General features: G+C 44.2%; 1 protein-coding gene across 9 annotated transcripts in view; it reads left to right on the top strand.

The window, feature by feature from the left end:
* The first annotated feature begins 18,463 nt into the window (after positions 1 to 18,463).
* The window catches only part of AMPD3 (adenosine monophosphate deaminase 3), a 46,894-nt gene continuing 40,588 nt past the window's right edge, over positions 18,464 to 24,769 (top strand). The window contains exons 1-2 of one of the 9 annotated variants that reach the window (XM_055317521.1): positions 18,960 to 19,110; positions 20,211 to 20,322. Coding sequence is in view for 1 of the 9 variants with exons in the window: in XM_055317517.1 (XP_055173492.1) it covers positions 24,298 to 24,322 (25 nt within the window). In the remaining 8 variants the exon portion in view is untranslated. The other 8 variants (XM_055317523.1, XM_055317520.1, XM_055317524.1 and 5 more) reach the window with 8 other exon arrangements.

The raw sequence follows: 24,769 nt of genomic DNA, 5'->3' as shown, positions 1-24,769 counted from the left end.
GTATTGAGAAAGCTTGTGAGAAAGAACATGAGCTGGGGAAGGGACAAGGGGAGAAGGAGAAGCAGGCCCCTCATGGAAAGCCTGTTGTGGGACTTGATCCCATGACAGACATGAGCCAAAGGCAGACACTTAATCAACAGAGCCACCCAGGTGCCTCAAACATCCAACTCTTGATTTCAGCTCAGGTCATGATCTTAAGGTGGTGGGATTGAGCCCTGCCTTGGGCTCTGCACTGGGCATGGAGCCTGCTTAGGATTACCTCTCTCCCTCTCCCTCAAACGAGAAAAAAAAAAAAAAAAGAATTCCATTTACAGTAGTAGCACCAAAAAGAATAAAATATTTAGGGATAAATTTAACAAAAAGAAGTGTAATACTTGTACACTGAAAAATGCAGAACATTGTTGAAAGAAATTAAACACCTAAATAAATGGAAAGACATTCCGTATTCATGAATTTTAAGACTTAATATTAAGGTGACAGCACTCTCCAAACTGATCTACAGATTCAATGTAATTGCTATCAAAATCTCAGCTGGAGTTTTTCAGGAATTGGTAAACTGATCCTAAAAATCATATGGAAATGCACAAGATTCAGGTTAGCCAAAGCAATCTTGAGAAAGAAGAACAAACTTGGAGGATTCACATTTCTTGATTTCAATACTTACTATAAAACTACAATAATTAAGACAGTGTAGTAGTGGCATAAGGATAGACACATAGATCAATGGAATAGAATTGGGAGTCGGGAAGTAAATCCATACGTTTGTGATCAATTGATTTTTGACAAGTATGCCAATACCTTCCAATGAGGAATGAATAGTTTCTTCAACAAATGGTGCTGGGAAAACAAACTGCAAAAGAATGAAATTGGGCCCCAATCTCACACAAAAATTAACTCAAAATTTATCAAAGACCTAAGTTTAAGAGATAAAACTATAAAACTTTTAGATAAAACAGGTGTAATCTTCATGACCCTGGATTAGGCAATGGTTTCTAACATATAATACTAAAAGCACAAGCAACAAAAGAAAAAGTAGACTTCATCAAAATTAAACACTATGAAATGTTTCAGTGGGCACTATAAAGAATGTGAAAAAATCCAAAGAATAGGAGAGAATATTTACAAATCATATATATCTGTAAAAGTCTAGTGTCAAGAATATATAAAGAATGATTATAACTCAACAATAAAAAGGGAAATAACCTAATTTAAAAATGTGCCAAGGATCTGATAGACATTTCTCCAAATAACATATATGAATGGCCAATAAGCACATGAAGAGATGTTCGACGTCATTAGTCATTAGGAAATGCAAATGAAAACTATGAGATACAATTTCTCACCCACCAAGCTAGCTATAATCAAATAGAAACAATGGCAAGTGCTGGTGAGAACATGGAGTCATTGGAAGTCTCATATATTGCTGGTGAGAATGTCAAATAGTATGGCTACTTTGGAAAACAGTTTGCCAGTTCTTCCAAATGTTAAACAGAGAGTTTCTATATGACCCACCAATTCTACTTCTAGGTATTTCTCCAAGAAAAATGAAAACATATGTCTACACAAAAACTTGTACATAAATGTGCACGGTAGAAATATTCAGAATAGTCCCAAAGTGGAAACAACCCACAAGTCCATAAACAGAGGGGTAGATAAAATATGTTATATCTATATAATAGAATATTATTCAGCTATAAAAGTAACAAAGTAGTAATTAATATTTTAAAAACAAAATGAAAACAAAATAATTCAAAAAGATATATATAACCCTGTGTTTGGGATGCCTGCGTGGCTCAGTGGTTGATTCCAGGGTCCTGGGATCAAGTCTCACATTAGTCTTCCTGCAGGGAGCCTGCTTCTCCCTCTATGTCTCTGCCTCTCTCTGTGACTCTCATGAATAAATAAAATATTTTTTTAAAAAAGGTTTTATTTATTTGTTCATGAGAGACAGAGAGAGAGGCAGAGACACAGGCAAAGGGAGAAGCAGGCTCCATGCAGGGAGCCCGATGTGGGACTCGATCCCGGGACTCCAGGATCATGCTCTGGGCCGATGGCATGTGCTAAACCGCTGAGCTACCCAGGGATCCTAATAAAATAAAATCTTAAAAAAAAATACACCCCTATACTTATTGCGGCATTATTTTATAATAGCCAAGATGTGGAAGCAACCGAAGTGTCTATCTGTAGATGAATAGATAAAGAAGTGATTTTATATATATAATGGAATATTATTCAGCCATAAAAAATGAGACCTTGCCATATGTAACAACATGGATGGGCCTAGAAAGTGTAATGCTGAGTGAAATAAGTCAGAGAAAGATAAACATCATATGATTTCACCCATATGTGGCATTTAAAAAACAAATGAACAAAGAAAGAAAAAAAAGACAAAAAAACCCCAGACTCTTAAATACAGAGAAGAAACTGGTGGTTGCCAGAAGGGGGGCAGACAGGGAAATGGGTGAAATAGATAAAGAGGATTAAGAACACACTTATCTTGATGAGCACTGAGTAATGCAGCGAATTGGTGAATCATATATTGTACAGCTGGAACTAATACAACACTGTGTGTTAATTATACTTGAATAAAAGCACATATACACACAAAGAAAAAAGTGATGAAGTATGGATTCACATTTCCATGTGGTTGAACTTTGAAAACATGATGTTAAGTGAAAGAAACCAAACACAGAAGACCACGTATTATATGATTCCATTTATCTGAAATGTCTAGAATCAGCAAATCTATAGAGGCTGAAAGTAGGTTAGTGATTTCTGGGGGATGGCTGGATAGGAAAAATGGGAGTGACTGCTAATGGTTGTTTCTTTTATCCTTTTTTAAAAAAAGATTTTATTTATGTATTTGAGAGAGAGAGTACGCACATAAATTGGGGGGTGGGCAGTGGGAGGGGGAGAAGCAGGCTCTCCATTGAGCAGGGCTTAATCCCAGGACCATGAGATCATGGCCTGAGCCAAAGGCAGACACTTAACCGATTGAGCCACCCAAGTGCCCCAGTTATGTTTCTTTTCTGAAATTAGATAGTGGTGATGGTTGCAAAACTCTGTGAATATACTAAAAACCACTGAATTGTACATTCTAAATGGGGAAACATTATGGTATGTGAAGGATATCCCAATTTAAAATTAAAAAAGAATATGTTTGGCTGTTTTGTCAGCAGAAATTAAATGATATAGACAAAGTCCAGGATATTGAGGCCAGTTGACTTAGAAAAGCTGACTGCTTCTAGTTCCCAAAAAGTAAGAGATGGAAATTTAAAAGGCTTTGCATGACAAAGGCCCAAGAAGATGTTTTAGTTGATTAAAGTGAATCATGGAAAATCTCTGATTAAATGTGTATTCCTTGTTTCAGCTAGCTTCAAGGAAATCACTATAACGTTGAAAGAGAGAGCCTGGGGGCAAGAAGGCAAAAGAATAAAGCAAATTTGGAGACTATGTCTTACAAAAGAACATTGAGTATGGGTATTGGCAAGTGGAACAGTCTGGATGCCAATAGATTAGAAACTTAAGAAGTTTTTGAGGAAACTGTTTTGTCAAAGAAACCACAAGTTTGTGTAAAAAGCCCAAATTCGTTAGTTAAGCCTTAAAACAACTTCTGGCAGGAAGTTGCACTGTCCCTAGGGAGAGCATTCTCCCCAGCTCTCTCTTTAGATGTAGCCAAGGAGAATAAGGGTCCAGGAAGAAGCCCTTCAGAACTTGATGCCAAGATCACAAAGGAAAATAGATGAGAGAGTCCCTGCCCCAGGCTAGCTAGTCTTGATATCTGCCCATTGGTATTTTAGCGTTGTGATACCAGTGTATCTGTGGAACACTGACTCTCTTGGATCTTTCAGTCTTCCTCTTTCTTTCTTTCTTTCTTTCTTTCTTTCTTTCTTTCTTTCTTTCTTTCTTTCTTTCTTTCTTTTTTTTTAAAAGATTTATTTATTTGGAGAGAGAGTGAGAGAGCACTAGTGTGTGTGTGTGTGTGGGGGGGTTGCAGAGGGGCAGAGAGAGAGGAAGAGAATCCGACGCAGGCTCAGACCCCATGCCCAGCAGGGAGCCCCATCATGGGGCTTGATCTCATGACCCTGACATCATGACCTGAGCTGAAATCAAGAGTCCGATGCTTAACTGACTGAGCCACTCAGGTGCCCTCTATCTTCAACCTTTCTGAATGGGAGTGTTTATTGAAGTTATCCTGTTTCTCTTCTTTTCTTTTCTTTCTTATCTTTTCTTTTCTTTTCTTTCTTTCTTTTCTTTCTTTCTTTCTTCCTTCTTCTTCTTCTTCTTCTTTTTCTTTCTTTCTTTCTTTCTTTCTTTCTTTCTTTCTTTCTTTCTTTCTTTCTTTCTTTCTTTCTTTCTCTTTCTTTCTTTCTAAGATTTTATTTATTCATGACAGACACAGAGAGAGAGAGAGGCAGAGACACAGGCAGAGGGAGAAGCAGGCTCCACGCAGGGAGCCCGACATGGGACTCGATTCCGGGTCTCCAGGATCACACCCTGGGCTGAAGGCGGCGCTAAACTGCTGGGCCACCAGGGCTGCCCAGTTATCCTGTTTCTGATCCATTATTGTTTGTTGTAGGTTAGCATGGGTATGAGGCAGACAACCTGTCTTTTTAGTTCCTAGGTCTTTAGTTTAAGAGAAGTTGCCTCTGTTCTTGATGGGGAGGACTGTGAAACGCAATGGCGTTTGGATTGGACTTTGCATTGTCTTCCACAAGGACCAGTTGAAGATGTTTTACTTGTGGGAAGAAAGGAACAAACAAGTGTTTATTTTTGAAAAATATTTTATTTATTCATTCATTCATTTGAGACAGAGAGAGAGGCAGAAACCCAGACAGAGGGAGAAGCAGGCTCCTTGCAGGGAGCCTGATGTGGGACTTGATCCCCGGACCTGGGATCACGCCCTGAGCCAAAGGCAGACTCAACTGCTGAGCCCCCCAGACGTCCCCAAACAGGTGTTTAAAGACCAGAAGAGTATACTTTGGTGGAGACTGTTAATTGCTTACCAAGTGGGCTCACCATACACTCCTCTAAATTTCCCAGCCTGCGATATTGGCCAATAATTTTCTTTTCTTATAATGTCTTTCTGGTATCAAAGTATCAAGTTTTGCAAGCCTTATAAAAATGAGTTTGGATATCTTTTTCTCTATTCTCTGGATGCATTTGTTTATATAAGTATTACTTACACTTTATATTTTTGTGAAGCCATTTGAACTTGTAGTTTTCTTTGTGGGAAGAGTTTTAATTTCAGATTCAATTTCTTTGATAGATATGAGACTATTGGCATTTTAAAATTTCTTCTTGTAATTTTGGTAAATTATCATCTAGGGAATTCATATATTTCATCTTAATTTTCCAATTTATTGGCATAAATGCAGGCATACAGAGTATCAACTTATTTACATAAAGTTGTTTATGATATCCTCTCATTATCTTTTTAATGTATGTAAGATCCATAGTGATATCTCATTTTTAATATTTGATTTTGGTATTTGTGTTGTCTTACTCCCCTTTTACTTTCTCTAGATTTGTCTATCTAGGGTTTTTAAAAAGATGTATTTTATTTATTTATTTATTTGAGAGAGAGAGGGCTTGTAAGCATGTGCATGTGTGAGTGGGGGAGGAGCAGGGGGAGCAGGAGAGGAAGAGGGAAAGAATCTCAAGGACTCTGTGCTGAGTGAGGAGCCTGACATGGGGCTAGATCTCACAACCCTGGAATCGTGACCGGAGCTGAAACCAAGAGTGGGGGACTTACCCGACTGCCCCAACTAGGTGCTCCTTTCTAGGGGTTTATCAATTATATTAATCTATTTAAAGATTAAGATTTTGGCTTTGTTGATTTACTCTATTGTGTCTTTTTTATTTTTTTATTTTTATTTTTTAAAGATTTTATTTAATTATTCATAGACACAGAGAAAGAGAGGCAGAGACACAGACAGAGGGAGAAGCAGGCTCCATGCAGGGAGCCCGATGTGGGACTCAATCCTGGGTCTCCAGGATCACACCCCAGGCTGCAGGCGGCGCCAAACCGCTGCGCCACCGGGGCTGCCCTATTGTGTCTTTTTTAAACATTGATTTCTGCTCCTTTTTGCTTCCCTTCTCCTTTATTTGGGCTTAGTTTTCTGTTCTTTTTCTGGCTTTTGAGTTAGAATCTTAGATCATTGGTTATCAACCTTTCTTATTTTTCAATGTATAAATTTAAAAGTATATGTTTTCTTCTAGGCACTGTGTTAGTAGTATTATTGGCCACATCATCTCCCTTCTCCCACACAGCAAATAGTAAGAGACTCCTAATGGTGGAAATGTAGAATGGAACTTGCATGAATCTCTGAGTCATTGTTTGGAGGAAAACCATGCAGAAGAGCTACCTGACCTGCAGTGGCTTGTGATATAAGTAAGAAGCAACTTTGATGTATTTGGCTACTGAGTTTTCTATCTCGTTTATTTGTTTTGTATTGCTTGCTATAGCTTAGCCCATGTTGGCTGATATAAGAGGACTTGTCTCATATCAGCTCCTGTGTTGTTGTTTTTTTTTTTCCTATTTAAAAACCCAATGAACAGTCCTAAGGGGTATAAGAAGGATGAGCAACTTTCTGAAATCCCAACCACTGCACAGAGAGCATTGAACAGATCTGGCCACATGACTTTGGCACTGACAGTTGAACAGAAAGAATATTCAGAAAGTCTGTGGAAGGGGTGCCTGGGTGGCTCAGTCACTTAAGCCTATGACCCTTGGTTTCAGCTCAGGTCTTGATCTCACAGTTGGGAGATTGAGCCCTGCATGGGGCTCTGTGCCAGCACAGAGTCTGCTATAGATTCTCTCTCTCCTTCTCTCTCTGCCCCTCCTTCCCAATCAGTAGCGTGCACACGTGCATACTCTCTGTCTCTGTCTCTGTCTCTCTCGCTCAAAAAAAAAAAAAAAGAGTCTGTGGAGTAATTGCTTGGACAAAGCTGTCCCTTACCAAACTGTAACAGAGCCATGGTCCTTGTGGGACAGCCTGGTGTTCTGAGAACCAGGACTGCCTGATTCAGATGCATCTGTGTATGTCTGGAGCAGTTGTGGGGAGGCGGCAGGCAGTACTCTGTTGTCAGAAGGATCAGGGGACCCTTGGGAAAGAGTCCAGCTTGTGAATGTTGTTCGCATTGCCCTGGCCCTGCCTCAGAGGGAGACGCTATAATGTCAAGTGAATAAAAGCAGGGTGATTTCACTGAAGTTTCTCTGGGAGTATCAAAACTCCTTCCTTTGTGTTTTCCACAATAGTGACCCACAGAGGAGGGAAGGGATGGTGGAAAGACCCTCCAACTTCTTCTTTTTTTTTTTAAGATTTTATTTATTTATTCATGAGATACAGAGAGAGAGAGAGAGAGAGAGAGAGAGAGAGAGAGAGAGAGAGAGGCAGAGACACAGGCAGAGGGAGAAACAGGCTCCATGCAGGGAGCCCGACATGGGATTCTATCCTGGGACTCTAGGATCACGCCCTGGGCTGAAGGCAGCGCTAAACTGCTGAGCCACCCGGGCTGCCCAAGACCCTCCACCTTCTTGATGGATAACCCTAGGAAACAGGTTGCACACAGTTGCCTGAACTGTCAGCTGAACCAAACTATGTCTGGAAAAGGAGGGTCTGAAGAGTTGCCATGAGAACTGGTCATGATAGAGGCACCTGAGTGTCTCAGTTGGTTAAGTGTCTGCCTTTAACTCAGATCATGATCCCAGAGTTCTGGGATCAAGCCCTGCATTGGGCTTCCTGCTCAGTGGGAGAGTCTGCTTTGGGAGTCTGCTTTTCCCTCTCCCTTTGCCCCTCCCTGCCCACCACTTGTCTTCTCTCTCTCTCTCAAATAAATAAGATCTTTAAAAGAAAAGAACTGGCCATGACTTCAATGTTCAGTCTGATTGAGAACCAATCACCAGCTAACCAAAAAGCAAGGGAGATCAGAGGGCCAAAGTGGTAACTCAGCACTCTTCCCAGATCCTCAGCTAAGGAGGAGAGAGAACCTGGGCCAGGGTGGGGTGTGGGGGGAGCAGGTAGGCTCAGCCAGGTGCCTACAGCCATCAGGTTCATAGGAAGGCCCACAGGCCAGGTTAGAGACAGGAAAGCCCTATGCAGAAGACTAACCCCTGCATCGGGGCTTACTGAGGGGTGTGTATACATAAGTAATGCTGTGAGGAAGAAGACCTGGCTTGGAGTCTGCCTTTATTGGAAGTCTGCAGGTAATTAGTGTTGCTGCCTCCTCAGACTTGCCCTTTCAGGCCCGGGAAGGTAACACCCTGATGTTGCTAGCTCCTGAGTGTTGTACAAATCCTCATGGTTTCCTACACCCTTCCCACATCTTTGTAAATAGTCCTTCTATTAAATTATCTGTTAAACCAATTATTCCAACATGAATGTACCATCCATTTGCTACTAAGACACTACTGATACAGTGCTATTCTGTTGATGGCTCTGGGAAGGCCCCCTGGGACTCTGGCTCTCATCAGCCAGCTCTGGAGACAGAGGATGAGGATGAGGTTTAAATGGTGGACTCCTGCAGGGGAGATGTGTGAGGAAGACACAACAGGTAAGGATAGAGACTGTGATTTCATTGTCATACTTCAGAGGTCCTTGGTAGGAATGGAATTTGGCAATGCATTTAGACCTAACATGTTGGGATAGGTAGAGATTAGATAGATCCAATTCGAAGCAGGGTAGGGTGATGCTAGTAGGAGACAGAAAGGCTAATAAAGTAAGACAATAGCCCAGGACCATGAATCACCCAGATCTTATTCCACTTGCTCTCAGGAGAAGAGCTGAGCAGAAGGATGGATTCAGGTTGGATGAGTGATTAAAGTCAGAGCCCATGAGGAAGGAGTAGGATGGGATGGGTGGTACCTGGCACTGGAGTTGCTGCAGAGTTTGGCACTAGTGGGTTCCTCTATAAATTTGGCAGAAGAAATGAAGATGCTTACAGAACAGCACAGGGAGGGCATTCTTCACTGACTTTCAGAATATATTCTCATGGAAGGAATGTTTTGAGACAGTACTGGAAATATTCAGAAAACACAACAAGAGGTTGGGGAGGAAGGCATTAGGAATTTTAAAATAGCTTTGTTATAAATTTAATAAGTGTTGGAAAAGTGACAGGATTTAGAAAAGTTAATTAAAAAACAAAACAAAACAAAACAAAAAAACCAAAAACAAACAAAAAAAAAACAACACACCACCCTGGAGCACTAAATCTGGTTTTATTTACCCAGGCCATGTGGTACTTCCTTCAGTAAACTAAAGAATTTATAGACATTGGAAACTGAGTTTTTATTGTGTAAACTTAGAATAAGCAATCATGAATACACAACAGAAATAAAGTGGAGGGAAATGGCTGAGGTATTGTTCCCCTAAATTCTCCCAGGGCCTTTTCACATCCTGTTTCCAGTGTCTGGAACCTTCTTCTCCTTCCTCATACCTAGAAGAAGGTCAGGTTTTCTCATTATGCCCTGTTATAAGTCTTGCACTGTTCCTTTACAGAACTATCACTATTGGAAGTCATGTTTTCAGGTGGTCATTTGATCAGTGTCATGTCTTGCTCCTTAGTTGATAACCTCCATGAAGCCAAGGGCTGTGTTCTGACCACACTGTTGCTCACCCAGTGCCTGACACCGGCCAGATGCCCAATAGCTTTTTGATAGGTGACTGCCTACACAACTTTTAAAGCATGCCAAGTTAAGACTGGCTTCCCAAGAAGAGAAGGTAAAGCATAACATAATTCTGGTATTCTGGGCCTGTTTTGCCTGCATTTCTCTCTGTAAATACATTCTTCTGACACTACGCTAATAAAGTGGGAGTATGCTACATTAGCATGGTATCTGCTGACACCAGGACTTTACTTGGGTGAAATCCTGCCTTCCTAGCATGAGAGACAAATACCTTCTTTGATTCCCCCTAAATTGCCAAAAGGCTTTCACTTGAGTCAGAGGTCTTGGATCTTGGAGTGGCCATTCCAACTCTGCAGATATCATGGCACACTGAGACTGACCAGGAGAAGTTCTGAGGTGGTGAGGAGATCTAAACTGCACTGTGTTGGTGCTTTTCTCTGCTTTCTTTGATGTGAGATTTTAGGCTTGGTATCATCAAGTTAATCATGAAAAACTATGGCAATTCTATTTGGAAAGGAAGGCTATGCCTCAGCAGAGTTATATGTGAGAGAAGAAACACCAGTGTCATTGGTCAGTGATGCTACAGAGCTGCTCCATCTGGCCAGTGGGAGGTTAAGTGGAAGTGTGATATGATGGCTTCATTAAAAGACGTTTGGCACATGCCCTCTGACTTTTATTCTTCCTTCCTTCCATTTCTTTCCTTCTTCATCCCCTCCTTCCTCCTGCCCTCCCTCCCTCCCTATTTCTCTTTCTTTTGAGTATACTTAACATGAGACTTACTGCCTTAATAGATTTTTAAGTGTACAGTACTGTTATATATGGGAACAATGGTGAACAGCTGAATTCTTCTATCTTCTTCTCTAGAATTCTTCTTCTCTAGAAATCTTCTTCTTTTCTAGAATTCTTCTATCTTGCATAACTGAAAGTTTATATATGTTGATTAGCAACTTCCCATTTCCCCCTTCCCCCAGCTCCTGTCAACCACCATTCTCCTTTTTGCTTCTATGAATTTGACTATTTTAGATAACTCATATAAGTGGAGTTATGCAGTATTTTTCCTTCTGTGACTCTCTTATTTCTCTCAGTACAATGTCCTTAAGGTTCATCCGATGTTGGTATATATGGCAAATTTCCTTCTTTTTAAAGGCTGAATAATATTCCATTGTATGTGTATATCACATGTTCTTCATCCATTCATCCATTGATGGACATTTAGATTTCATCCACATCTTGGCTATTGTGAATATTGTTGCAATGAACATGGGAATGCTGCTATCTCTTGAGATCCTGATTTTGATTATTTTGAATAAATACATAGAAGTGGGATTGTTAGATCATATGGTAATACAACTCAATAGCAAAACACCCCTAATAACCTGATTTTTAAAAAGGCTAAAGACTTGAGTAGACATTTCTCTAAAGACGACCTACAAAAGGCCAACAGGTATGTAAAAAGATGCTCAACATCACTAATCATCAGGGAAATGCAAATCAAAACCACCTTACATATGTTAGGATAGCTAGTCTCAAGAAAACAAAAGACAACAAGTGTTGGTGAGGATGTGGAGAAATTAAAACCCTTGTGCGTTGTTAGTGGGAATGCAAATTGGCACACTGCTATGGAAAACAGTATGGACATTACTCAAAAAACAAAAAATGGAACTACCATACTGTCTTTCCTCTTTCTTGCTCTATGATACATATATATACATATATATATATATATATATATATATATATATATATATATATATAATGGCTGAAGATCTAGCTATAGGCTCTTAGCAAAGGAAGGGGGATTAATTCCCTCAAGGATGAGGGCCATACTCAGGGGATGGTAGAGTGGTGGCTGGATGAAGTCTGAGGATTTGTGAAGTGTCCATAATTCCCAACTCTGAACTATTTAGTGAAAGAAAGAGAAAGAAACTTTTATTTATCTCATTTTAGATCTTGGTTACCTTCAGCTGAACCTAATGCCAATCAATACATTTGGGAATACTAAATGATTGGTAAGGCACATTTTGGCTATGTTTATTTATAAAGGATCTGAGCTTTGCCATAGATCACTAGGAATTGATCTGGCTTAAATGAGGATTACCCGGAATGTGATGTAGACATGAAATATGCAGATGGACCAGTGACTGGAACTTACTTTTGGGGAACAGTTGACAGATGATGGGTACTGGTGACTTCCAAGTAGTTTATTTCTTTCTCTTTCTCAAAGACTCAGTCTTTAGAAAAATCATGAGTAACGAGAATTTCTGCCCACCGTGAGCTGTTAGCGGTTTGTATTTTCTCCAAGATTTCTGAAGATTCCTGGGAGGAGCTTCTGTGTCATAGTGACCTTTGTGTTCTCTTTCCTCTTTAAGCACTAATCCTCTTTTTTTTGGCAACTGCCTTCCTTTCTTTCCTGTGTCCTTTCAGCGTGGAACATGAGTCTTCCTTCTTTGTTCCCTCAGAGAACCTCTTAAACCACTTTTCCTGAAGGTTTGTGGATAGTTGGATAGCTGATGAAGAGCCATTTGCCCTGTTCACACTTCTTAATGATGCAAAGAAACAGTGGAACTCTGAAGTAATAGCTTTTTAAAAATTCAGTTTTTGATTTTTTTCTCAATTTTTTTATTGTAGTAAAACATGTAGAACAGAACATTTGCCATTTTAGCATGTATAATTTTACATGTACATTTTATATGTATAATTCAGTGGCATTAATTATGTTCACAATGTTATGCAACATCATAATTTTTTAATTTTTGGTTTCCCAAATCAAATTCTTTTGTTTTAAAGATTTATTTATTTTAGGGAGAGCAAGAGAGAGAGAGAGAGAGAGAGAGAGCACAAGCAGGAGGAGGGCCAGAGGGAGAGGGAGAGACTCTCAAGCACACTTCCCACTGAACACAAAGCCCCATGTGGGGCTCAGTCTCATGATCCTTGAGATCATTGCTTGAGCTGAATCAAGAGTCAGACACTCAACCAACTGAGCCACCAAGGGGCCCCCCAAATCAAATTTTTGAGAGCTTATTTGGAGGTTCTAGCAGGGGAGCGCAGCTACTCGTATACCCTTGACCGAAGAATGGTCCTCCTCTATCGGGGATGGTCGTCCTCTTCGACCGAGCGCACAGCTTCGGGAGGGATGCACATGGAGCGGTGAGGGAGGAAGGGGACACCCGCCTAGCCAGCCAGATCAGCCGAATCAACCCTGGCGATCAATGGGGTGACAGATATCGCAGCCAGATCGCCCTCACATCCCCCCGAAATCAAATTCTTATACAGAGTCCTCTTTCCTTACCCAGAGGTATTATTTATCCTTAGTGAGATCATCATTAGACTCATTCAAATAACAAGATTTCAGGAACTGGAAAAATTCCTATTCTTCCTTCTGATACAATTTCAGCTGCTCCCATTCCTCCAGATGTTCCTGGTAGAACCCACTGAGCTGAGGATGGATTGGGTGTTGATGGTACTGTCTGAAGCCTGACACTCGACTAGAAAGTAGACACTGAAGGATAGGATAGCTACATACTCTTGCTCCTGGCTCAGCCTTTGATCCTATCACTCACTGAATGGTTGGGCAGGCAGTTCTGAACAAGGGATTGGGAAGAGTACAGCCTGGATGGGGGAATGCTAAAAGCTGCTGCCAGGAGGGAACTTGGGAATGAGTATCACCAAAGGGGAATGTCTGTGTATATGCACCTTGGGGGAGTAATGGGGGAGGACTGCATCTCTGGGAGACAGAGGTCACAGCCTCATCTGAGGGTCTTCTCTGCCCACCACCCTCTTCCCCCTCCCAAATAATTCTAGAGGGCCACAATCATGCTAGAATTTGACATTTGAATTTCAAATTATAGGGTAAAAGATGAAGGGAGTTTGGGGCAGTTCAGACAATGGGTTAAATGTGCAAGACTGCCTGAAGCTGTGACTTGCATTGTAGAAGTCCAACTGCATAGTCTCACTAGAATGGTGTCATGGCTGATGGTAGAGTTTTGGAGAATATGAAAGACATACAGACTTGGGAATGAGCTAGTGGTGAGCTGGAACAATAGCCTAGGATTATCTTGTACAGAGTCCTGGACGGAAGACAGAGACAATAGGCCATTCTTAGATGGGGAAGGGAACTGCTAATTGCCAGACTTCAATTTAACTACAGAGATCATGTGCGTATGAGCACACAGGCATGTCCTGGGGAGTGTCAGCCTCCTGACTATTGAGAGAGAGAGAGCATTCTGTGGTCATATGCTGTGGGCCCAAGCCTCAAACACCCACTGACTGACCTTCCTTCACTGCAGTGCTGACAGGAGTGACTCTTAAGGCTGAGGTCTCCAGCTACCCCAAGACTCAACACCTCCTACCCCTGAGCTCTCCCCTCTCCCTCTTCTCCCTGTTACAATAGCTCCATTTCCAACCCAGTTCATGTGCTCTGGGTCTAGGGCCCAACTCTCATTCACCCTAATTTTTGAAGTACTCAGATTTGACTCTCTCCTTTCTAGAAACCCATTTCAGAAAGAAGGCACTGGCTGTTAACTATAAGGAGACTGTTCTGCCCTCTGTCCATCTCCAGCTTGCTCAGGGCTGATTGATGTCCAGAGACTTAAATTCCTGGAGGAAGGATTTGAAACTCAAATTGGAGTGAGAAGCAAGTGGGGGGAAGGCTGTCCTCTCATTATACTACAGCGTCGGCAGTGGCCACAACACTCTCTGTGCCCACAGCCAGGAGCACTGCCTTGGGCATTCTTCTTCCAGCCACCATATACTCCTGATATAGTTATTTCTGCCTGTTGTCAGACCATATGCCATGATTTCAGTCCACTCAATTAACAGAAGGCCCCAGGGCATTTTGGTTTGAAAACTGGATGTATCTGATAAGACTCTGCTAAAGTACTCAGAAGCAGAGCGCCTTTCTTATTGCCTCCTGGGGGGAGATTTTGGTTTCTTGTAGCCCAGGAAACTGTAAAAGGAAAGAGAGAAATTGGGTATTTGAAGCCTGCCATGCCCATCTTGGATGTGGGTGTACATTATGTGACAATCACCCAGAGGAGAGCATTAGTGGGGTGGAGGGTGGAACACAGATCCCAAATACCTCTGGGTTGCCAAAAATGCTTGAATAACACCAACTTTCAGTGCTATTAGGACTCAGGGCACTGTTGGAGGTAACCTACAGCTCTGATCCCAGTGCTTTCCAGGGTGTTCAAGTCTGAATGACTGGAGCATGGGAAGAAGAGAGGAGAGGACTCAGGATGTCTGCCACCGGTGGTAGAAGCATGGAGAAGAGACTGGTGGTACTGCTAGGGATTGGAGAGGAGGTTGTACTGGCAGAAACCAGTTAGGTGATATTCACATGGAACCGAGGCAATGGCAGGGATGGATTAAATCAATGGTCTTCAAAGTGGGTGTGTAGGATGATCCACTGGCATGTAAAAGAAGAGTTAAAACTTCTATTTATATTTATGTTTTAGACTTAAAGAAATTAAGATTCACCTATATTTACTATATGGATTGACACAGGTACCCTAATTCAACCCTTGCTTCAGGTGTTTACGTCATGTAACATAGCTAAGGTGTCCTCAGGGAAAAGGGGGTTCTACTACACAGAGAAGGGGGTGACTATGGCACCCTCACTGGTTCGGTTGCTTTCAAGTGAATCACAAGGTATTATGAATTATTTGTATCCCAGGTGGTAGAAAGATAGATTATATCATCTAATTATCATTTAACTAAACTAATTCTCACAAAACAGAGAAGTGGGTTGAAAAGATTCCTGCAAAGAAACCCACAGATTTAAAATAATATGAATAGTGCAAGCAAAATCAAACTCAGAAAAATGGCAGAGCTAACAATTTCTTAAAACTCATATGAGATCCATTATGATGATATCTCTGAGAAGGAAGTAGACAGAAAAAAGTTCAAATTTATGGAAGAGACTACTTGGAATATGGATTTACATCACTGTAGTTAACAACTAACCTGAAAGTATATTGGGCCTTAAGGTATTAGCTAATAATAATATAAATGTGCCATTCATAATCAGCAAGACATGGGAATTCTACACAACCAGAGCATGAAGACAAATCTCTACAATTTTTTGAAAAGCAATATTTCAAGTCATGCAGTACCGAGTTGTGTACTTTTCTGGGCTATTATTAAATGCAATAAACATGTTTAAAAATCTCTTTTGAGTAAAATCTCTTTTACTTAATAGTAAAAGGCAAAATGTCAGTCAGTGTCATTGGGAAAAAAACCTCTGTTCTATTTGCCATTGTTAAAGTGATGGAATTAGTGCAGAGAGGGGATGGCTATCCAAAAAAAAAAAAAAAAAAAAAAAAAAGCATTCTATTGAATGACACACAGAAAACACAGTTGAAGATTTGAAGAAAAGGTTTAGAAGACATGATGTGTGTGCACATTGCTGACATGTTTCCCCTTACACCTTTGCCACACTTTTTAATGATGGCATTCATAAATACTTTTTGTGTTCTACTAAAGGAAAGATGCTTACAATGTGAATGGCTTATAACATGCTGTGGGGTTGTTTTTTTTTTTTTTAAGATTATTTATTTATTTGAGAGAGAGAGAGCATGAGCAAGAGGAGGGGCAGAAGGAGAGAATCCTCAAGTAGACTCCCCACTGAGCCCAGAGCCGGATGCAGGGCTCCATCCCAGGACCCTGAGAAGATCATGACCTGAGCCAAAATCAAGAGTTGGATGCTTAATCAACTTAGCCATCCAGGTACCCCAACATGCTGTGGTTTTTATGTGTAAAAGTAAGCACTGATAGAATGGCTGCCTTGCCTGGAATACAAAACTGGGAGTTGGGAGTAGTGAGGGGCTATCAACTGTATCATTTGTTCTCAAGTTATAATTTCTTTCTTGTAATTGAAGTTGGAAGGGCACAAAATACTATAGGATGTCAATAATATGGCTAATTTGAAAAAATCTTAAAATCTTACCAATACAAAAAAAATGTTATTTTGTTTGGTTTTTTAAAAGATTTTACTTATTTATTAATAAGAGACACACACAGAGAGGCAGAGACGTAGGCAGAGGGACAAGCAGGCTCCCTGTGAGAAGCCCGATTCAGGACTCGATTCCAGGACCCCGGGATCATGCCCTGAGCCAAAGGCAAACACTCAACCACAGAACCACTCAGGTGCCCTTTACAATACTTTTTAATGAAATGTGGAATGAGAATATGAAATTCTTTATATTACTCAAAGGTTTACTGGTCATCTCAAGGCAAAGAACTTAAAATCTGTGGAATTTAAAGATGAGTTTAACAAAAGAACCAAGTAATCCAAATTTGCCGATCTCTGATGTGCTGGCTTGTGATTGTCACAGATGCATGCATACACACGTGTACACACACAATGTATCCTTTCAGATAAAGATTATATTTTTGTATTGAATATAATTATGATTTGAAAGAATCATGTTATAGAGAAAGACTTTTGAAAACTGATGTTTGGAACTATTTTCATTATCATGTGATTTTAATGCCAAAAGGAAGTGTGTCGTCACCCATATAGACATTGCTACTGGGGGATGTGTAGTTGTATGCTTATATGTTTGTATGTAAGTGATGAATCACTAAATTCTACTCCTGAAGCCAACATTGAATTCTATGTTAACTAACTGGAATTTAAATAAAAATCTGAGAAGAAAAAAAAAACATATATAGTCGCTTAATGGGGTACCTGGGTAGCACAGTGGGTTAAGAGTCCGACTATTGGTTTCAGCTAGGGGTTGTAATCTGAGTTGTGAAACCTGCTTTGGTTTCTCTTTCCCTCTGCTCCCACCTCAAATAAAGAAATAATAAATAAATAAATAAATAAATAAATAAATAAATAAATAAATAAATAAGCAAGCAAGCTGTGCCAGCTATAGTCTTCATAATTAAGAAATACACTTTTTAAAAAAGATTTATTTATTCAAGAGAGAGAGAGAGAGGCAGAGACACAGGCAGAGGGAGAAGCAGGCTCCATGCAGGGAGCCCGATGTGGGACTGCATCTGGGACTCCAGGATTGTGCCCTGGGCCAAAGGCAGGCGCCAAACCGCTGAGCCACCCAGGGATCCCCAAGAAATATACTTTTTTTTTTTTTTAAGAAATATACTTTTAAATCCATTTTACAATCTTCCAAATGAAGTGTTTCAAGAGTTTAAAAAAATCCTGTTGTTAAAAATATTCACAAAAATAACAGGAAAACATCATGAAAATGCCGGCTTCATGGACAAAGAAGAGCTTTCCGGTGGAATTTCACATTTGCAAAATTGGTATATAGAATTTAGAAGAGAATTCGGATTTACTAAGTGTAGTCAAAGATAGAATTTGGGTCTATTTATCTTTGTGAAATATCCTTTTTGGGGGGGAGGGGTGGACAATAACAGCCATTAGGACTAAGTATTGGCATTAACTGAACTTAAAAGCGTACTTTGTAGTTTCATAAAATATTAAACTAAGATATATTAAAACCATTTTTAATCCTGTTGCTCTCCCTAAACCGTTTTTTTTTGCAAAGAACTTTAAAGTAAAAGGACAAGGCATATTGTACCAGTCATTAAAAATGAAGTATTATCTTTACCACATCCTTTGACAGTTTTAGGTATGCTTTGTAATATGTAATATATTCATACAATTACATGTGGTATCATTTATAAATAAGTAAATTGTAAATACCAGGCTGTGAGGTAGAAGGAATAAAACCTGGTGCTTAAATGAGGCAATTACTCGATAGCATTTGGCACAGTGAAGTCACAGTGGGTGCTCACTAATGACTAGTTCCATTTCCTCCCTTGATGACAAATTGGACGTGAGAGATGGACGGGAGAGTCAAGGATGGCTCCCCAGTGTGGTCTGGAGTGGGAGGTGGTGCTATCATTCACTAACACTGGAAACACAGGAGCAGGAGCAGGTTCTGGCACGTTCCTGGGAGGAAATTGGGAGTCTGAGATTCGGCCTACAAACCTCCAGTGGAGATGGACCCCAGGAAGCTGGATATACCATCTGCAGCTCTAGGACATTCTGGCTTGGAGGTGAAGTTCAAAGTCATTAGCAGGCAGGAGGTTGGGCCCGCACAATGACAGAGGAGACAGGCTGCGGCGGGACCTGGGGGGGGAACATCGCGATGAAAAGCCCGGCCTTGGAGGCTGCGGAGCTGTAGTCACCAAGGTATGTAGGAAATTTGGAAGGAAAGCGGCGGGCGCCAACTCTGGAAACTTTAGTCGTCTAAGCGATCCAGGAAGGAAGGCGTGGTCTGCAGGTTCAAGTGCTGGGGAGAGGCGAGTAAGGGGCTAGAAGGCACCCAGGGGGTTGAGCAACTAGGTCAGTCGGGACTCGGTGCATAAGCTGGAGGGCAGGGGGTTGGAGAAGGATTATGTGAGTGTGAGTGTGTACGTGCGTGTGTGTGCGCGAGCTGGGAGGGGCAGGAAGGTGATCCGAGCGACCAGGCTGACGCCCGGCTGATGCCTGCGGGTCCGTTCAGCCACCGGGAGTAAGTCACCTGTTTGGGGGGCCGTGCCCCCGGGTCTCCCCTTGGGAGGCGTCCTGGCGCGGGGGGAGGCTCGGGCCAGTCGGATCGCGGCGGGAGGCGCTCTCGGGGCCCGGCGGGCGGCGGCGGAGGCGAGCTCGGAGGAGCCGGGCTGGAGCCTGGCCCCGGGCTGCGGCGGGCGCGCTTCCGGCCGGGGCGCGGGGCGCGGGGCGCGGGGCGCGGGGCGGCAGGTTCCCGGTGGGCAGCGCCGCGCGGGCGCGCAGGTGGCGGCGGGCGGGCTGCTTGGCGGCCGGCGGGTCGACCTGCGCGGCGGCCCGGCCCGCGCCCCTCTGCCGCCCGTGGTCGCCGCTCCGCTCCGCGCCCAGGTAGGGCCCCGCCTGGGCGGCGCGCGGCCGGCCGGCTGCCTCCGTGGGGAGGTGGCTCTCCGCTCCGGCCGCGCAGGCCCGGGGCGCCCGCGGACCTCGGCCCCCGCCCCCGCCCCCGCCGCTGGCTGCGCCGCGGGCTCCGGCCTGGCCCCGGGCTCCCCGGCTGCGGGCTGCGGTGCGGGCGGCCCCTCCGCCGCGCTCGCCGTGCGCCCTGCCCCGCGCCGCCCGCGCTCCAGCTCCGCGGGCCCCCCCTTCCGGGCCCTCGGCGGGGCCCCGGCCCCCGCCCCCCGCCCCCGCCCCCGCCCCCGCGGGCGCGCGAAGCTGCGCTGCTGACCTTGACGCGAGCCGCGGCCCCCGGAGGTCGGAGCTTTCCCGGCCCGCCCTGGTGGCGGCGCCGACCCCGACCCCGACCCCGACCGCGACCCCGACTCCGCCCTGCCCGGGGCCTTGCCCCTGCTCCTGCCGCCGTCTCTGCGGCGGCCTGGGCCCCGGGACCTCAGGTGAGCCAGCCTCATCTCGGCTCCCCGGAGGCCTACATTGGATTCGCAAGGTTTAGAGAAATTAAGGGACCCGGGACGTGCTGCCACTCAAGCCCCTGGACAAGTTTCTAGGTGTTGGACGACTGGCCGGATGCCCACCGCTGGGGTGGGTTTCCGCCTGAAGGCAGGGAGATGGACAGAATGACAGGGTGTGGGCTCATTTGAGGCCTTCATCCTTACCTCTTTGGCTCTCTCCCAGGATGGGAGGTGTACTGGCCTCTGAAAGTCTGCTTTCTGCCCTTGAACTTCCTGGTGGCTGCTTTGCCAGTGGAGCTCCTAATGGCTCGTCTTGGCTGGCAGAGGCCTCTGGGGTAAGTTTTGAGAGACCCTGGAATAGGACGGGCTTGCTAATAACTACAGTGTCATTTCCCCAAACTGTCAGATCCTTTGTATGTGTCTGGAAGCTTGGGGGGGAGGGGGTGACAAATTAGGAAAGGAGCCAGGTGAAATCTGGAAGGAAGGAATTTTAGCATGGTCCTGAGCCCATGTTGGCCATCTGTCTTGATGCGGTGGCCAACGGTTGGTCAGCTTCAGGGAAAAGCTGATGGTGGCTGGAGCCCTCATGGGAGAAATTCCACTCCTGGCTGTGGGGCATCAGTGCTGAGTGGTAGTTGAGCTACTGAGCCAGGCAAGCAGAGTCCCTGTCAGCTCTCGCCTCCGTAAGTGTTGGCAGCAGGTTTGGAGTAAGAAGAGTTGGCTACAACTCTGGGTGAAATTCTGAGGGACTGGCTTGCTGTGAAGATGATGGAACTGGGGCTGCCCTGTCTAAGAATCATGGCATTTACATGGATAGATTCCTGGGCCTCTTAGTACCACCTTCAGCACACTCTTAGTCCTTCTGAAATCCTAGATAAGGACTGACTGAGGAGCTTTCAGCTAGGTGCAAAAGTTCTTTGAGACATGAGACCTGTTTTTCTTGTCCTTACATTCCGTGAATCACTCTTCAGATGGTCTCAAAATCAATCCCAGATCTTGACAGTATCATGGGCAGGTAAAATATAGCCTTAGGATTAAGCAGGGAGATACCTTTTCTCCCCTAAAACTACTCATTGGCCTTCCTGGTTGTGCCCCCCACCCCCCAATGTATTAATCGCTTCTTCTCAGTGATCTTCTCAGTGCTGACTGCATATCAATGAGAGGAGACCTTATCTTTGGGCTTTTTTTTTTTTAATTTTTATTTATTTATGATAGGCACACAGTGAGAGAGAGAGAGGCAGAGACACAGGCAGAGGGAGAAGCAGGCTCCATGCACCGGGAGCCCGACGTGGGATTCGATCCCGGGTCTCCAGGATCGTGCCCTGGGCCAAAGGCAGGCGCCAAACCACTGCGCCACCCAGGGATCCGATCTTTGGGCTTTGATATAAAAGGAGCATAGAAAGATGGGCTGGTGGCTGGAGCTCTGGCCATGCAAAGTCAGCAAGAAGTATGAATCATAGAGAAGAAGGCCATTTCTCCTGATCTGGTTTCACATTTAAACATGGTTTCCTTCTCATTGCTCCCAAATGGGAGCTTGAGTGAGTATCTGGCACATAATGGAGCTCAATAAGTAATATTAAATAAAATATTGAATATTGATTCAGTGTCTAGATGAAACTTCATGCTTGTTTTCCCAGTTGGACTCTCTTGTACCTGATATCATGATGACAGTGATGTTGAGAAATACTTACAAAGCACATACTATGTGCCAGGTCCTATTCGAAGCCTATTCTAGCATATTTTCATATGCCAACTAATTTAATTGCCATGACAACCTATGAGGTTGGTACTGTTATTATCCTCATTTTAGGTCATGAGTGAATTTGCCCTCCCAAGACAAAGTCACAGTCTCCTCCTAAATTCCCACTGTTCCCAAGGTTCTTCTATCTTTTTGGCTCTACCAGGACCCTTGGCCATTGTCCCAACCTATATTTTCTTAGCTGAGCTGCTGCCCATCTCTGTCTAGACCTGATGGAATGGGTCTCACATCCATACCTGGGCCTTGGGAAGACAGCATTTTCTATGTTGGAAAATAAAGGCTCAGGTGAAAGGCATTTTCCAAAGCCTGTGCCACGGATATTAATAGGTGTTTTTTCCTATGGTGGCAGTGGTCAGAGGGTCAAATAAGTGTGTTGGGCTAAACAGAGTCAAATCGCTTTCTTTACTAAAGGACTCTCTGGTGTTTGGAATCTGCTAATAGAAATTGTATGTGATTGGCTCCCTGAGAGGAGCCTACTTCTTCCTTTGCCTGTGTCTCTATCTCTCTCTGTGTCTCTCATGAATAAATTTTTTTTTTTTTTTTTAAAAGGAGCACCTGGGTGGCTCAGTGGTTGAGCATCTGTCTTTGGCTCAGGGCATGATCCCAGGATCCTGGAATCGAGTCCCACATTGGGTTCCTAGCAGAGAGCCTGCTTCTCCCTCTGCCTATGTCTTTGCCTCTCTCCCCTCTCTGTGTCTCTCTTGAAAAAACAAATTTAAAAAAATCTTTAGAAATTGTGCATGAATCTCCATAAAGTATTTTTTTTTAATCTCCATAAAGTATTATGTGTATGCAGTATTTTCCAAGCCTTCTGACCTTGTATGTTCTACAGACTATACTTTGGAAAGTGCTTGTTTAGACTGAGGCTATCCATGGTCTGCTTACAGGTGCAGAATAGAATTCCCTGAATTGGATCCAGGTAGATTCTCAGATGAATGAGCTCGGATGCTATCACCGCAGCCCCCATCATACCTCCCCCTCCCCAGAACATGTCAGCAGAAGGAATCACTTGCCCCTCCTCCCTTCTGGCAGAACAGTACTAAGGATTTGGACCTTTTCCCCTTATGCTTTAAATTCGTTTAATTATTTAATGAATAAATATTACCCTCCCTCTAGGTTGCTTGTAGCTTGCCAATTGTACTGTTTATGAAACAGCTGTGAGGACAGGTGGGTTGTAATCTCTGGGTAGCTAAAGCCCAGCAGCAGCCCAAGGATCATGTGTCAACCCTGTAATCCTGCTCTGCACACACAGGAATCATTATGTGGGCTCAGGAAGGCACAATCTCACGATTGGACATGAGGAGGTGACTCAGGCCCAAGTCAAGGGCTAGAGCTAGCCTCCTGGTAAACAACTGACCCATCCTTTCTGGGCTCCTGTCCCCAGGATTTCAACAGCACCACAGAAATAGCCATTTTGCTCACGGTTATTTCCCAGACCCACACCATTTGTCTAAGTCACTGTATTGGTTCTGAGCCTTGCTTTCAGAGGGCTGCTTCTGTGGCTCCACTGTCCCCAGGGGAGCCGAGGTGGTGGTGGCAGGGTGGTCGAGTTCAGCCAGTGCTCAGAAGGCTACTCAGAGCTGGAGGCCCACGTGGAAACCAAGAGCGGCAGTAAGAGGGGGAGGACGGGGGGGGGGGGGGCCTCAGGTGGGTCAGGAGGGACATCCTTCTTTTCTGTTGTGTATGTGTGTGTGCGTGCATATGTGTTGATACTCTGGGAGAGCCTGTCAGGCTGTCCAGTCACCTGCGATGTCAGCTTCTTCCAGGGAAGAAAGGAAGGAGTGGGACAAGGCATGCCAGCTTTTCATCCTAAGCCTGCTCCTGTACTGAGGAGTCTTGTCCCTGAGTCTCTGTCTTTTCCTGGGAAAGGAGGGAGCAGTTCAATAGTCCTTGGCTTTTTTAGAGGAGGAGGGGAAGGAGGAACTCTATTGGCATCTGGGCTCAGCACTTCCCCTGTCAGTCCTGGGGTGGCTTCAGGGAGGTTGCTTTGGGGGGCCTTCTGAGGAAAGGCAGGGCAGGTTGTACTGTAGACAATCCCCTTGGTAAAACGAACCTGGTTGCCGGGCCAGGCCTGAGGTGGGGTTCAAATGGAAGCAGCAAAGGTGATGGTATGGTATGTTCCTGCTCGGCTTTCAGGGGTCTGGTCATTCCAGAGAGGCTGTGGCTTACCTTCTGTGCTTGGTCAGGGAGGCTGAAGGTACTGCTGTGTTGGGGCAAGAGTGGCTTTCGTTTCTTGCTTTGGAGAGGTCTGTAAACAGGGCGAGGACACCGCATTCAGCTACAGCAGCTGTGGGTAGTTGGCATTACCTGGGCCTTTTAGGACCTTTGGAAATTTTCCACTTCCATTTCGTATTCATGGAAGAGTTTCCAGCCCGGACATTTCCTGCTCTTGCTCAAGGCTGCTTACAGATATGCAAATCAGAGACCTCCCACCCCAGCAGCGGCAGGCAGGACCCGGCTAGCTGCACTCACACTGACTCAGCTCAGCCTCCTGGGCGCACACGGCCCATGGCCTGAGTGCGTCGCCGGTGTGGCATCCTCAGGATCAGCCATGGAGACTCCAGCACCAGGCTCAGGTCTGTGTCATGGGTTCTGACAATGGGAGTCTGGCAAGAGCAAGAAACAGCTTCATTGGTGTGAGAAGGGGTTTAAGTAGTATCGTGCTTCCTGTTGCGAGGGCCTGGGGTGCCATGAAAAGTTACTGTTTGTTGACACCGGTGGCATTTTATAGCTTTCTGACTTTGGGACAATCCTTCAAGCTCTTCAGAGGGTGTCGTTTTTTAACAGCAAGATAAGCCAAACCCTAGCTGATTGAATTTAGAGTTAAGCCTCCCAGGCTTGCTGGCTTCAGCTGACAAACGGTTGACAGACGGTTGAAAGCCAGGCTTGAAGAGGCAGCTGGAGCTGACGCTCTCTTTGGCTTTCCTGGGCATGCCTGCCCTGCCAGGTGTCTCTGGGTCTCAGACGAGATACGAGCCGTGGAGGGAGGGGCTGGCAGGTGGGAGTTGTCTGCCAAGGATGTC

This window comes from Nyctereutes procyonoides, unplaced genomic scaffold (genome assembly GCF_905146905.1).
Source record: "Nyctereutes procyonoides isolate TBG_1078 unplaced genomic scaffold, NYPRO_anot_genome, whole genome shotgun sequence".
Classification (NCBI taxonomy): domain Eukaryota; kingdom Metazoa; phylum Chordata; class Mammalia; order Carnivora; family Canidae; genus Nyctereutes; species Nyctereutes procyonoides.
The sequence above is the reverse complement of the archived record's forward strand: the minus strand, read 5'-3'. Positions and strand labels throughout refer to the sequence as shown.